The 12,630-nt window shown below is 52.7% G+C and overlaps 1 protein-coding gene across 2 annotated transcripts; it reads right to left on the bottom strand.

Annotated features, from left to right (window-relative positions):
* Window positions 1-1,372: 1,372 nt before the first annotated feature.
* Window positions 1,373-11,081, bottom strand: DNPEP (aspartyl aminopeptidase). Of its 2 annotated transcripts, none has more exons than XM_022567759.3 (15): window positions 11,029-11,081; window positions 10,333-10,426; window positions 10,158-10,246; window positions 9,949-10,062; window positions 9,639-9,764; window positions 9,291-9,421; window positions 8,921-8,996; window positions 8,702-8,809; window positions 7,881-7,958; window positions 6,830-6,913; window positions 5,644-5,804; window positions 5,209-5,248; window positions 4,983-5,084; window positions 1,883-2,050; window positions 1,373-1,512 (listed from the first exon to the last, which is right to left on the bottom strand). In XM_022567759.3, exons 1-15 carry the CDS (start codon window positions 11,032-11,034, stop codon window positions 1,462-1,464), a joined length of 1,428 nt encoding a protein of 475 aa, XP_022423467.1. In that variant the 5' UTR covers window positions 11,035-11,081; the 3' UTR covers window positions 1,373-1,461. The 2 variants fall into 2 exon arrangements, with proteins under 2 accessions (XP_022423467.1, XP_089772461.1); XM_089916335.1 differs by lacking the exon at window positions 11,029-11,081 and adding an exon at window positions 10,890-10,966.
* Between the last annotated feature and the right edge of the window lie 1,549 nt (window positions 11,082-12,630).

The following is a 12,630-nucleotide window of genomic DNA, read 5'->3' as shown; positions in this document are numbered from 1 at the left end:
ACAAGTTGAAAAAAAAAAAAAAAAAGGAATCTGAGAATCTGGGCCAAAAAAGAGTATATATGGTTCCATATGTGAAATTTGTGGAATGCAAAAACAGACAAATCTATAGCAATGTTTTGTCAACCTTCTGTATCCTTTTGTTTTAGGTGTATCTCTTGTAAACAGCTATAGTTTTTTTTATCGAGTCAGACAATCTTTGCATTTTAACTAAAATAGTCCACTTATTTTTTAAGTAACAACTTTGAGATATAATTAGTCCACTTATTAATGTTATAACTAGAGATATTTGTGTTTCAGTCTACCACCTTAAGTGATTTCAATTGCTTCACCTCTTCTTTTTTTTCTCATTTCTCCTTCTTTTGGATTGAATTTTAAAAATTTGTTCCCACATTTTTACTATAAGAATGTTCAAACAGGGCTTCCCTGGTGGCGCAGTGGTTGAGAGTCTGCCTGCTGATGCAGGGGACAGGGGTTCGTGACCCGGTCCGGGAGGATCCCACATGCCGCGGAGCGGCTGGGCCCGTGGGCCGTGGCCGCTGAGCCTGCGCGTCCAGAGCCTGTGCTCTGCAACGGGAGAGGCCACAGCAGTGAGGGGCCCACGTACTGTAAAAAAAAAAATTGTGCTAACTGGTGTCTTTCCAAATTTTTGGATACCAATATGAAAATTAATTTTTATATAAATATGACCATTTAAGTTTTTAAAAACAATATGATGCATAAAACAATAATATTGCTTGTGGGATTTAAAATATATATGATTAAACTGTATGACCACAATAGCACAAAACTCAGGAGAGATAACCTGGTTAAACTGTGCTAAGTTTCTTGTAATGTCCGGGAAGAGAGTGAAGGAATCAATCAACACTATCCATTGACTTTTCCTATTTTGATTTTTTTCAGTGATAATTGTTTCTTGGTAGTTGTTAACATAAGTAACACCAGTGGCTGCTAAGTGAAGTGGATGATGCAGGGCGATGCTGAAGCCCGGACTGTGTCCTTCTTTTGGCAGTGCCTGGGAAAGATGGGGAGGGACTGGGGGAGGGAAACAGCCTGGGCTGCCCAGGGAGGCTCTGGGGGCATCTAATGTTGAGCACCCAGACCTCAGAGGGCTGAGCTGGGCTCCTGAACTACTCTGGGATGGGAAGGACTGGGGATGGCAGAAGTGACCTTCCCATAGTGAACCTACCATCTCCACCCACTCAGGCATGAGCTTAAAAAAGAGAAAAGAGATTTGAAATCAGGCCTCCATCAGCTCCCAGGATTTGCAGGCTCCTCTACCTGTACCCCAGCTGCCCGGTCTGTTCTGGTTCCAGAGGTTTAAGCCGGCTGAACGCCCACGCCTCCAATCTCCAAAGAAGCACAACAGAATGAGTTTGAGTAAAAAATCCACTTTAATAATCCAGCTTCAGCTCAGCTGAGAACTTCCCGTCTCAAGTGCAAGAGAAGTCTTTCCAAGAGGCCTCAATCCACTAGGAGGTTACGGCTCAGAGAAGGGAAAAGCTCAAAGAAGCCCTAAAATAGAAGGTAACATGGAATTTGAGATTAGTGGAGACCAGATGGGGGTGCCCCACTGCTCACCGTCCACCAACATGGCCCCAGCTAGAGAGGAAGGCATAGCTGCCACATGCACACTTGACAACTGCCCCAGGCTTCCCATCCCTGATCCCCTCTCTGACATTTCATTATCCTCTGGGGGCTGATCAGGGCCCCTGTGCCTTGAGAAGAATGGGGACCCTTCTTTTCCTACATGGTAGCACCAAGACAACCAGCCCCATGACGTAGGCCAGCCACTCAGTGACGGTGATGTTGCCCCAGCAACCAATCCAGGCACTAGATGGGGAAGGAGCCCAGTTGCTACGGTGACGGGTGGGGTGGGAGTCACCTTGAAGAGAGTGAGGGTCTGGAGTACTCCTGTGGTACAGGCTGTCTCCCGGATGGAGTGCATGGCCAGTTGGGGGCTGCCTAAATCCAGCACCCGCAGCCCCAGTCGAGAAGCCAAGATAGGTCCAATGGTGGTTCCGCAGGGAGAGTCATTCCGGACCATGAGATCCTGGGGAGAGGAGGAGAGGTTCATGAGCAACATGAGGTGTGTGTTTATTAAGGCCCAGGAGGAAGTCACCTTAGAACTAACTGCAGGGCTGCAAGGGGTCTGGTACATCGTCCACTTCGACCACCTCGGAGGGTGAATGTGACCAGCACAAAATCACAAAGCCAACACTAAACGGCAGGCCCAAAGGACAGTAGATTCTGAATTGGTCCTATTCTCTGCATCTGCATTACCACCACCCTAGTCCAGCTACCATCACATTGCCTCCCATGTAATCCATTCCCCACATGGTGGGCAGAGGGATTTAAAAAATATGTGTATCCTGTATGTCACCTTGTTCCTTAACGTGCACCCCTCCCTACCCACACACAAAGAAGAATCACTCAGTAATCTTAGTGGTTTTAAAAATATGGCTATTGGCATTTTTAAACTATTTTATTTGTATTCTGGTAAAAAAGTAAATAAGAAAATCATAATATGATGTTAGACATCAAGATTTTCCACATAAGGGAAAAGAGAATTACAAAACCAAACAGAGTAATAACTATTCTTTCTTAAAAAGTGAGAATCACAGTATTAACTCACGTTTTTTAAAATACATATATTTTTTCCTAGCCATGTCCATAGAAATGGCTCCAAAGCATTTCCCCGCCCCCAATAACAATGAACACTCATGGTGCCAGACTTCGGTCTCTAACATCAGTGTCCATCAAAAGCTAACGAGTCTGGGGAGAGAAATGAACAAGATGAGCCTGCGGTTTCTTATTGTGCCAGAAAGCAAGACAACTTTCCAGAGTCATGACAAAGGCCACAGGAGTTATGTTGAAAGGGCTCCCACTGGTCAAAGTCATGACAATTTGAGCATGAAATAACATGGTTACAGTGGACCAGGTTCACACTGAACCAACGAAACTGAACCGCTGAAAATCTATGATTCTACATAATGATCATCAAAAAAGGAAAAGAAAAGAAAAAATCCTCGTGTTTGCCAGCATTTGAGGCAGGCATTAAAACACCTCACCTTGAAAAGTGGTTATTTAAGGGAAAGAATAACATTTGTCCTGTCTTTCCAGGAGGAACCATACTTCACAATAACCAAATGGCCCTCCTGATGGGGGAAAGTTCTACTTCACAGAAGAATGACAGCTAATAAATGTAAAAGGAATAAAAGAATGGGGGGGGGAATTTTTCAGTAAACTCTAATGAAATGATGGATTTAGGCAAAGATTATCAATTGGTGTTAAAACCAGACACCTTTCTGGTTGATGGGGAACTCACCACTTGCACAGGTTTACTATCCAATCAAAAGAGGAAAACCTCCAGATGGTGGAGGGATTTTGAGGGCACCCCCCCAAATCCGGTGATCAATCTTATTATCGCTAAGAGTGAATCACCCAGATAATATGTGGATGACACAACAGGAAGAACACACCAGTCACAATGTCTTCTGGACAAAAATGTTTAACTTGAATCCACCGACCCTTTAGATATGAATTCTAGATTATAGGAGATACAGGGGCTAGAGGCACAAGCTCAATGACGCCAAGAGGAAGCAAATCCAGGAAGGAAATTATAAGGGATGACCAGCCTGGTTTCTTCAACAAGTCAATGTTACTTAAAGAAAAAGAGAAAAAGAAAAAGGAGGCGGTGCAGCTGTGCTAGATTAGCAACCAGATATAACTTGTGGTCCTGAACTGGAAACTAAAGTGGGACAAACAACTGTAAAGAAAGTTTTGGGGAAAACTGGGGAGAATTGAAAATGATCTGTACATTAAATGAGATATATATTTACTGAAACAAAAATTCACTGAAATGGAAAGGTGGAGAATACTGAGTGAAAAAATAAAGCAAAAGATATATCTAAAATGATTTCATTTTTTAAAAAATGTGTGTTAAGTATATACATAGAAAAAATCTAGAAGAATATACACAAATCCTTGGGGATTGTTTTATTTTCTCATTTCCATTTATATTTTCTAAAGTATATATGTCCTGCTTCTGCTGTAAGCCATTAAAGAAAAATCCCCTAACATCTTCCTACTGCCTTAGAAGAAAATCCAAACACCCTTCCACAGCCTAGAAGGCCCTGCATGACTGGCCTGGGCAGGCTTCTCCCCCGTCTCCCTGCTGCTCTCACCCTGGCTCCACCACTCTGGCTCTGGCTCCCCCTCGTAGACCAAGCTCACTCCTGCGCCCCTGGGAGCTTCTGCCCTTGTTCCCTCTGGCAGGGATGCTATTCACTTCTAGCTGCCTTGTTCTCAATACTTAGGTCTCAGCTCAAGTGTCACCTCCTCAGAGAGGCCTTCCTGAGAATGGAACGACTCAGCTCTACAAGGGGGGCGTGGCCCTGTGCAGCAGAGAGGGCCCTAGGCTGGGGATCATTGCAGGGTCCTAGTCCTGACGCACCAGGACCCGCCTGCTATGTTTGTCACTGGACCACCTGAGCCCTAGTCCCTGATATATGTATTATCCTAACATGTGTATTATATATTGCTTATCTCCCTCTCTTGTTCTCTTCAGCTAGATGTGCCACTGACGATGAGCTCCAGGTTTCTCGGCCCTGAACTTCTCTAATGGAAGCCGCCAGGGTGTGTAAGAGAGACACAGAGGAGCTGGGGGTGCTGGGTAGGGAAGAGGCAGGACTAACCCACTATGTGCCATGAGCACACTGTACCTTGAATTCCATTTTACAGGTGTGAAAACTGGAAATCAAGGCGTATTAGGAGATGAGCCCAAGGTCACAGACCAGCACCATGGCAGAACCAGCACTGATCCCAGCTCTGCCTATATCCAAACCCCAATGCTCCTCACTCTACTGGGACACCCCCCCCACACACACTAAAGACTATCTACAAGGCTTCCCTCATTGGGAGCCATCTGCTTGTGCCCCCCCCACTCCCTCCATCACCCCTTCCCAGGTAGGGCCCACCCTCACCTGCAGGGGCACCCCGACACTGCTGGCCACCTCTCGGATCAGGGCCTCTGAAACCGCATTTGAGGCGTAGCGTTGCTTGCTGTTCACCTTGATCACAGGGCCCTGGGGAGAGCAAAACCAGGGTCAAGAGTGAGGCAGAGATGGGTGAGAGGCCCAGAGGGAACAAGATTAGGGCCCGGAACCAGCCAGGCCTCCAAGTCCCCAAGGAGAAGCAGGAGCCCCTCACCTTATGGAATAAGGGCCGGTGGTTCTCCTCATGCTTGTCCCTGTAAGAGACAGAGAAGGGACAGGGATGGCAAACAGGAGCTGGGCCTGTCAACACCCACCACTCTCCCATAGCAGACATCACTAATGGATCACAGCATTCTTTCCCACCCAGCCCGGCAGGACCTGAGAATCACGCTAAACACAGTGCTCCAGGCAGCCTCCAGCTACAGATGGAGATAGATTTGCAGATAGAACCTATTTGGATTGGTTAGGCACCCATGACTTTGACCCAGCTGAGCCTTGGAGCAGTCAAAATGAAGTCCCCTCTGAACCTCCTGGCAGAACGAGGAGGAAGGGGAAGGGGAGAGGCCCAGGCCCAGGGCTGAGCCTGAAGGCAGGTCCCGCTCGGGTCTCCGGCTGTGTGAGGACTGCGTGCCTGGCATGGGAGACTCACAGGTAGTTGGGGTGCACAGCGTGGGCCATGTCTGCGCTGATCATGTAGGACTTGGGGATGGCTTCCTCAAAGGCTGTCAGGTGCTGGGGCGAGGCCGAGATCCGCCGCAGCACCAGCTCCGTCAGCAGTGACTGTGCACCCTGTGCGCTCTCCGACCCCACCTGGCGATAGCAGAGGCCTGGCTCTAGGGGTCTGGGCTCGGGGGCTGGAGCTGGAGGCCAGGCAGAGGGGCCCACTACCCAGACTGGCCCAGGACCCCACTGAGTCAGTGGGTGGGGAATGTGGGCTGTTATCAGCACCTTCCCAACCCTGTGCCACCAAAAAGCTGATGGTGAGCTGAGGCCAAACTGATCCTTGGCCATCTCTGGAGCAGAAACAGCACTTTCCAGTCTACTTCCCTTCTTGGTTCCCTTCCTTCTGCCCTGACCCTCACATCTGGGGCTTAGCACAGGTGCCCCACCTAACTGGTCAATCTTCTTTCATGCATGTGACAGAGGCTGCTAACTGTCCATGATCCCTTCTATAACAGAACACTCGAGCTGTAGCTGAGCATCGGACCGCCCAGCTAGAGATGACATTCCCAGCTTCCCTTGCAGCTAAACATGGCTATGCCAAGTTCCAGGGAAAGCAGGCAGTGATGAATGCCACCTGTGGGTCATGCCCTTAAAAGGACGGGTGGACACTGTCCCTTTGCCCTTTTCTTCCTTCCTAACTCAGTACAGACACGGTAGCAGAAGCTGGACAGCCGCCCTGGACCCTGAGATGGACACCATGTGTTTGGGGTGGCAGAGACCTGTCCTGAACTGCTAACTCTGACCTGTGTGGTTACCTGGAGAGAACTGTGCGGCTGTGTGGGCTCTTCCATGGCGTCTAAGCCTGCACCCTAACCCAAGCACACAAGGAGAGGACCCAGCCTGGGCTAAGTCCTGGGGCCACCAGGGTGAAAGGGCAGAGTCCCTGTCCTCGAGTAGCTCACCACACGGCACACAGAGAGACGTGAGAGGTGTGGTCACGCTAAGAGCAGATACGTGCTGATCCAGAGGGGACACCGAGCACTGAGGAAGCACAGGCAGCATCCCACCTGTCTTTGCAGCCTCCAGTATAGCCCTGGCTTGCCGCGGCTGCTGGACACGGCTGGCTACGGGAGACTCCCCAGAGGAGACCCTCCCCAGACCCCTTCACGTACCTCTTCATTGTCGTACAGGGCAATCATGCGCACGTGAGGATCCGCGGCCAGGGAGGCAGGGGCTGCGCAGGAATCGATCAAGGCCTAGTTTGGGGAGAGAACCAGAGAATCATCCTCCCCGCTCCTCCTTCCATAACTCAGCCCACCAGCACCTCGGGGGTTCACACTCGCCTGCCGGCTTCCCACCGTCATGGCTGGAGTGAAGCGGGCTCAGCCTGTCACTGGCCTGCATCTCGCAGGGCACTGCGTGGTGAGAAGACATGCAGGGCCCTTTACAATGGGATGGAGAAACCCCTCTCTGAGTGTTCTCCCCCACACAAAGGCAGGAGGATGTGTAAGACGGAGGAGAAGGGCTGAGAATCCTGGCAAGTCAGAAGGACCACACAGATCGCGTAAACTAATTGGCCTCAGTGAAGAGACTGAGGTCCAAAGAGGAGACTGTGACTCCGTGAAGGTGACACGACTGGCTGGCTGGCTGCACAAGTGGACATGGGTCCCACGTCTGGCTCTGGTCTCAATTACAGCCCAAAGTGTGTCTCCAGGAACAGGATAGGGCACAAAGGAGAGTATGAAAAGGACAGAGGGAGGAACAGGGATGAGACGTGAGAAAGAGAGGGAAGTAACCAGGGTAGAAAGATGGTAGGGAATATCAAGGTGACCAGGAGGAAGAGAGACCACACCACTGAGATCGCAAGGCTCAAACACGGCTCGATGGGCTTAAGCCAGGGCCTGGCGGGGAAGGCGAGCAGGGAGCAGAGACAGAAGGATGATATTGCCATATGGGATTCGAGAGCCTTTCCTATGAAGCAAAGATTAGCTTAAAGGAGAAGCAACAGGAGTAGGGTTAGGACGAGACACTGTGATGCCCTCCCCCTACCTCAGCCCCTGGCCCCAGGCCAGTGCAAGGATGGGGCCAAGAGGAGCGATGCTGACGCTGCAGCGTTTAGGCCCCTCCCCATGGTCCACCCTGCACCAGGGGCCTTCCTATGACCCATAGGGCTTGAGGTGGTCCCCCCGCCGCAGTGCTCCTGGGGGTGCCCCAGCTCCTCACCTGCAGGGCACAGAAGCAGCTGTGCAGATTATCCAGCCGAGGGGCAAAGATGAACTCCTCATAGGCACCACCCAGGACCTAGAAAGACAGGACAGTCATCCTGACCTTCATCCCCTCCACCGGACTCACCCTCTTCTCCCAGCCTCAAAGGGCCTGTGCTTGAGCAAGTCTCCTTGGTTCCCTGTGCAACCTCTCCCAGCCCCTGGCCTAGAGCAACCATTAGGGGCCCGCTGTGCAGAGCTGAGCAGAGAATGGAGAAGCGCCGGGCTGGAGCTGAGGGATGGGAGGGTGGAGGCCCGTAGTTCGTGACCAGTTCCTGTGGGACAGGAAAAGGGACGGACTGAACAAGAAAAGAAGAAGGAAAACCAAGGAAATAAACAGAGGAGACCAGATGAGAAACAGAAGCAGCGCATGTTCAAACAAGGCCGAGCGTCCAAAGACACAGCAATCTCCTACTGTCGGCAACTGGGAGAGACACAAGGACCGGCTCCAGGAAGAGGAGGGCCACATCCAGGCCTCTTGTCCTCAGAGGTCTGGAACCAGCACAGGTCAAAGTGGACAGGGACCCCTGTAGCAGAAACTCCTGGGGAATCTGTGGAAAGCTGATGCCCAAACCTCACTCTACACAGTCAAGTAGGTAAGTCTGAAGTGGGAAACCTGCCCTTTTTGAGACCCACTGCCCTGGAAGCAGAGCGGGGTGGTGTCTACTGGGAAAACAGGGGTGAGAGTAATTGGGGGACTGGCAGAGGTGACGAGCGCTTGAGGGGACATGCTGGGATCCCAGAGGTCCCCACCCACGAGTTCCTGCAGCTGCTCCTCACCGCAGGCTGAGTGTCCGCAAGACACAGCTCCATCTCCAAGATGTCCTCGGAGCTCAGCCCCAGATGGGCACAGAGGAGGGACATGAGCACTGAGTGATGCCGGTCATCCTGCAGGGCAGAAGGATGCTGGGAGGAGGGTCCGCTCCCCCCTCTCTCCCCTTCTCAGAGGCCAGTCTCTTCCCCCCTGCTCACCCCTTCCCATAGGCAGGAGGCTCTTACTACAGCACTGAGAGGGCCTGGCTCAGGAGTCCCCTTCTCCAGCTCCTCCTGGACGGCTGTAGCAAGAATGGGAACCCTGTGGAGAGACACGGAGGGGGTGTGTGTGGGGAGGACCGGAGGACACAGCAGGGCGGGACACCCCTGGGCTCAGGAATCCCCTGATGGGGAACTGCCCTGGTCCTTCAATTCCCAGCTCGCTCCCCACATGGCAGGGCTGCGAGGGCCCTTGGACATCAGCTGGGTCCCAAGAGTAGAGCCTGACAGTGGCCACCGTTAGGTAGTGGTCTCCCAGGTCCCAGCGGGGCCCCTTCCATCACCTGGTGCCACACCCTACCCCTCCCAGTCACCACAGCCTCCACTCCAGTCTCACAAGTGCATCTCCACGTTGGGCCCAAAGTTCTCATTGACATTTCGCTGCAGATGGATGGCCAGGTGCGGGATGCGAAGAATGGGCTGGTCCACGTGCACCAGCCGCTGCTCCAGCCGGCCTGAGGTAGGGCACTGTGGCCAAACAGGCGGGTCAGCCCAGGGTGCCCTCCCCCAACTGCGGCTGGTTAAATCCCCCACTTCACCCAGACTAACCAAGGTGGTCCTCTGACCTGGACTGCCCCTACCCCCCTTTCCCGGGGTGTTCTCCACAGGTTCCCTGAAGGAAAGTGACAGTTAATTTTCAGGCAGCTGAAGCTGAGAGCCTCCCAGATCCAACCCCAGTTCCCACCTTGACAATGACACGTCCAGCCAAGGTCAGGTCACGGTCAAACCAGGTGCTCCAGATTCCACCACCATAGGTCTCCACACCAACCTGCTGGAAGCCCACCTGGCTACGGCGAGACCGCCGTTTCACCTGGGTGGAACGATGGGGAATAAGAATTCAGCGAAGGCCACCCGACACGATTTGGAGATGAGACAGACAACTGACAAGCTAAGTGACAGAGAAGGGCCCCAAGTGTGGAGGAAGGGGGTGACAAGTCTTCCTCCCTGCTCACCCCCTGATGCCTCCCCTCCCCAGCACAGCCCCAGTTCCTTACCCGGAGGCAGGGGCTGTCCGTGTGGGCCCCAATGAGGCTGAAACCGTTGCCAGGAACATACTGGCCACCCACAGCAAATGCGATGATGGTAGAGGAGTTCCTGGTCAGGAAGTACTGGGGTGGCGGTTTTGAGTTGGATTAGCCAGCCAGCTGGCGCAGGACTTCGAGCCCCAGCCTAGGTTCCTGCTTCTCCCACCCCACCCTGGTACCTTGCTCTCGGGCTTGATATCCCAGCTCTCCGTCTCCTTGAGTTCATGGAAGCCAGCCTGGAGGAGGCGGTTGCGGCACTCGGCCACAGCTGTAGGGAAAGAACCCTCTCACAGCGATGGAAGCCGGTAGGAGGCACACCGGCCCCCACCTGCCTCGGCTGCCCTGGTCACTCACCGTGGAAAGGAGAGGGGCTCCGGTTCACGAACTTGATAAGTTCCCGGGCCGCTGCTTGCACCGCCTCCTTGGGGGCCCTACCGCTCATGGCCACCTAGCGGAGGGGGCGCTCAGATTCCTACGAGGTCTAGGACCTCTGATCTATCTAAGCTTCGGGAACTCTCCCAGCCAATCCCCACGAAATGACCGCTCCAAGGCTCAGACCTCTGCTTCCGCCCCTTTCCTCACCGAGGGACGCAGATGCCGGGCCTCCAGCCAACCAACCAACCCCCAAAGTACCACAACCCGCGCTGCGCTCCCCGCCCAGCTCGTCCCAGACGGCGCGCCCCCGAATCCGAGCTTCAGCCCAGCCCCCCCAAGTCCCGCCCCAAGTGCCCGACCAGCTGGAAACCCCGGTCAGTTCCCAAACTCCGAGCTCGCAATCGGGCCCCTAACTCTGGGCTGGCCTGTACCAAGCGCGCGATCCCATTCCAGAACCAAAGCCCTGTTCTCTAGGGAACACCCCACCTCGGTGTCTCGCAGGCCACCCTTTAACAACCCCAGGAAGGTAAGGTCACCCGGGGCCGGACTTTCGGTTTCGTTTAGGGTCGGGCGGAACCCCCACGTCAGCAAGCGCGCCTTCTGAGCTTGGGCCCGAGCGTGCGCCTAGCCGGGGCTGCGATCGAAGTTCGTCCGGGGCGAGCGGTGGCCACCTACCTGCATGGCCTTACGCGTGGGCCTGAGTCCGCTCGCACGGCCCGCCCCCACTCCCGCCGCCCTCCCCGTCCCGCCCCGCCCCGCCCCCGCCGCTCGCCGCGCCCGCCCCGCCCTCTCCACGGTGGTAGCGGGCGCCCTCTGCCGACCGGGAGGTGCTAGGACAGCCGGGAACCGCCAGCCCCCGCCCCTCCCCCGGGTCAGGGAGTCCAGGTAAAAACGTCCCTGCTAGCTCACCTGGGCCGAAGGGTGCTGTACAAAGTGCTCTCTCTCTCCACAGGCACCCTGGTGATAATAAAAGCAACGTGGCTAATGTTCATGGAGGGTTCACAATAAGCTTTATGATAAAGCTTAATGTGCTAGCTTGTTTAATCTTCACCACTGCCCTATCAACTTTATATCTTCACTGTCCCCATTTTATACGTGACCAAACCGAAATACAGAGACGAGTAACCTGTCCAAGGTGGTAAGTGGCAGAGGTGGGGTTTGGACTCAATTAATTTGATTCCCGGGGCCTGGAATAACCCACTTTCAGACCTTCACTGGGCTTTTTTCTTGGTAAACGTTACGTTACATGGGAGGTCCCTAAGCAACAGAGAAATTAATGACTTGTCCAAGATCACATAGCTGTTTGGATACATCTGGAATTTGACTCTGACATCTGTACTCTTTGCCCTTCTTAAAACGACAGAAAAAGACAAACTCCATATGTTCTTGGAGGCAATTCCCATATTCCTGTGTCAAGAGTGGTAAGTAGCAATTTAAAAAACCCAGGCAGGGACTTCCCTGGTGGCACAGTGGTTAAGAATCCACCTGCCAAAAAAAAAAAAAGAATCCACCTGCCAATACAGGGGACATGGGGTTGAGCCCTGGTCCGGGAAGATCCCACATGCTGCAGACCAACTAAGCCCCCGTGCCCAACTACTGAGCCTGCGTGCTACAACTACTGAAGCCCACACGCAGCAATGAAGGCCCCACACAGCCAAAAATAAATTAATGAATAAATAAATTTAAAGTAAATAAATAAAACCCCAGACACACACCAGTCATAAAGGCCATCATCAAAAGATCTACAAACAATAAATGCTGGAGAAGGTGTGGAGAAAAGGGAACCCTCTTGCACTGTTGGTGGGAATGTAAACTGGTACAGCCACTATGGAAAACAGCATGGAGATTCCTTAAAAAAAACTAAAAATGGAGCTACCATATGATCCAGCAATTCCACTCCTGGGCATATATCCGGAGAAAACCATAATGCAAAAAGATACATGCACCCCAGTGTTCATCGCAGCTCTATTTACAATAGCCAGGACATGGCAGCAACCTAAATGTCCATCGATGGAGGAATGGATAAAGAAGATGTGGTATGGGCTTCCCTGGTGGCGCAGTGGTTGAGAGTCCGCCTGCCGATGCAGGGGACACAGGTTCGTGCCCCGGTCTGGGAAGATCCCACATGCCACGGAGCGGCTGGGCCCGTGAGCCATGGCTGCTGAGTCTGTGTGTCCGGAGCCTGTGCTCCGCAACGGGAGAGGCCACAACAGTGAGAGGCCCGCTTACCACAAAAAAAAAAAAAAAAAAAGAAGATGTGGTACATATACAATGGAA

This window comes from Delphinapterus leucas, chromosome 8 (genome assembly GCF_059928025.1).
Source record: "Delphinapterus leucas isolate spDelLeu-1000000601 "Yukka" chromosome 8, BTC_Dleu_Yukka2, whole genome shotgun sequence".
Classification (NCBI taxonomy): Eukaryota; Metazoa; Chordata; class Mammalia; order Artiodactyla; family Monodontidae; genus Delphinapterus; species Delphinapterus leucas.
This window is presented reverse-complemented; position numbering and strand designations above follow the sequence as displayed.

Excerpts from the sequence above, each read along its gene's own strand:
- DNPEP (XM_022567759.3), bottom strand. Across the intron at positions 9,422-9,638 it reads CTGGACGTGTCATTGTCAAG|TGCCCTACCTCAGGCCGGCT; the intron begins GTGGGAACTGGG and ends GTTTGGCCACAG. Across the intron at positions 1,513-1,882 it reads AGACCCTCACTCTCTTCAAG|GGCTTCTTTGAGCTTTTCCC; the intron begins GTGACTCCCACC and ends CTTCTATTTTAG.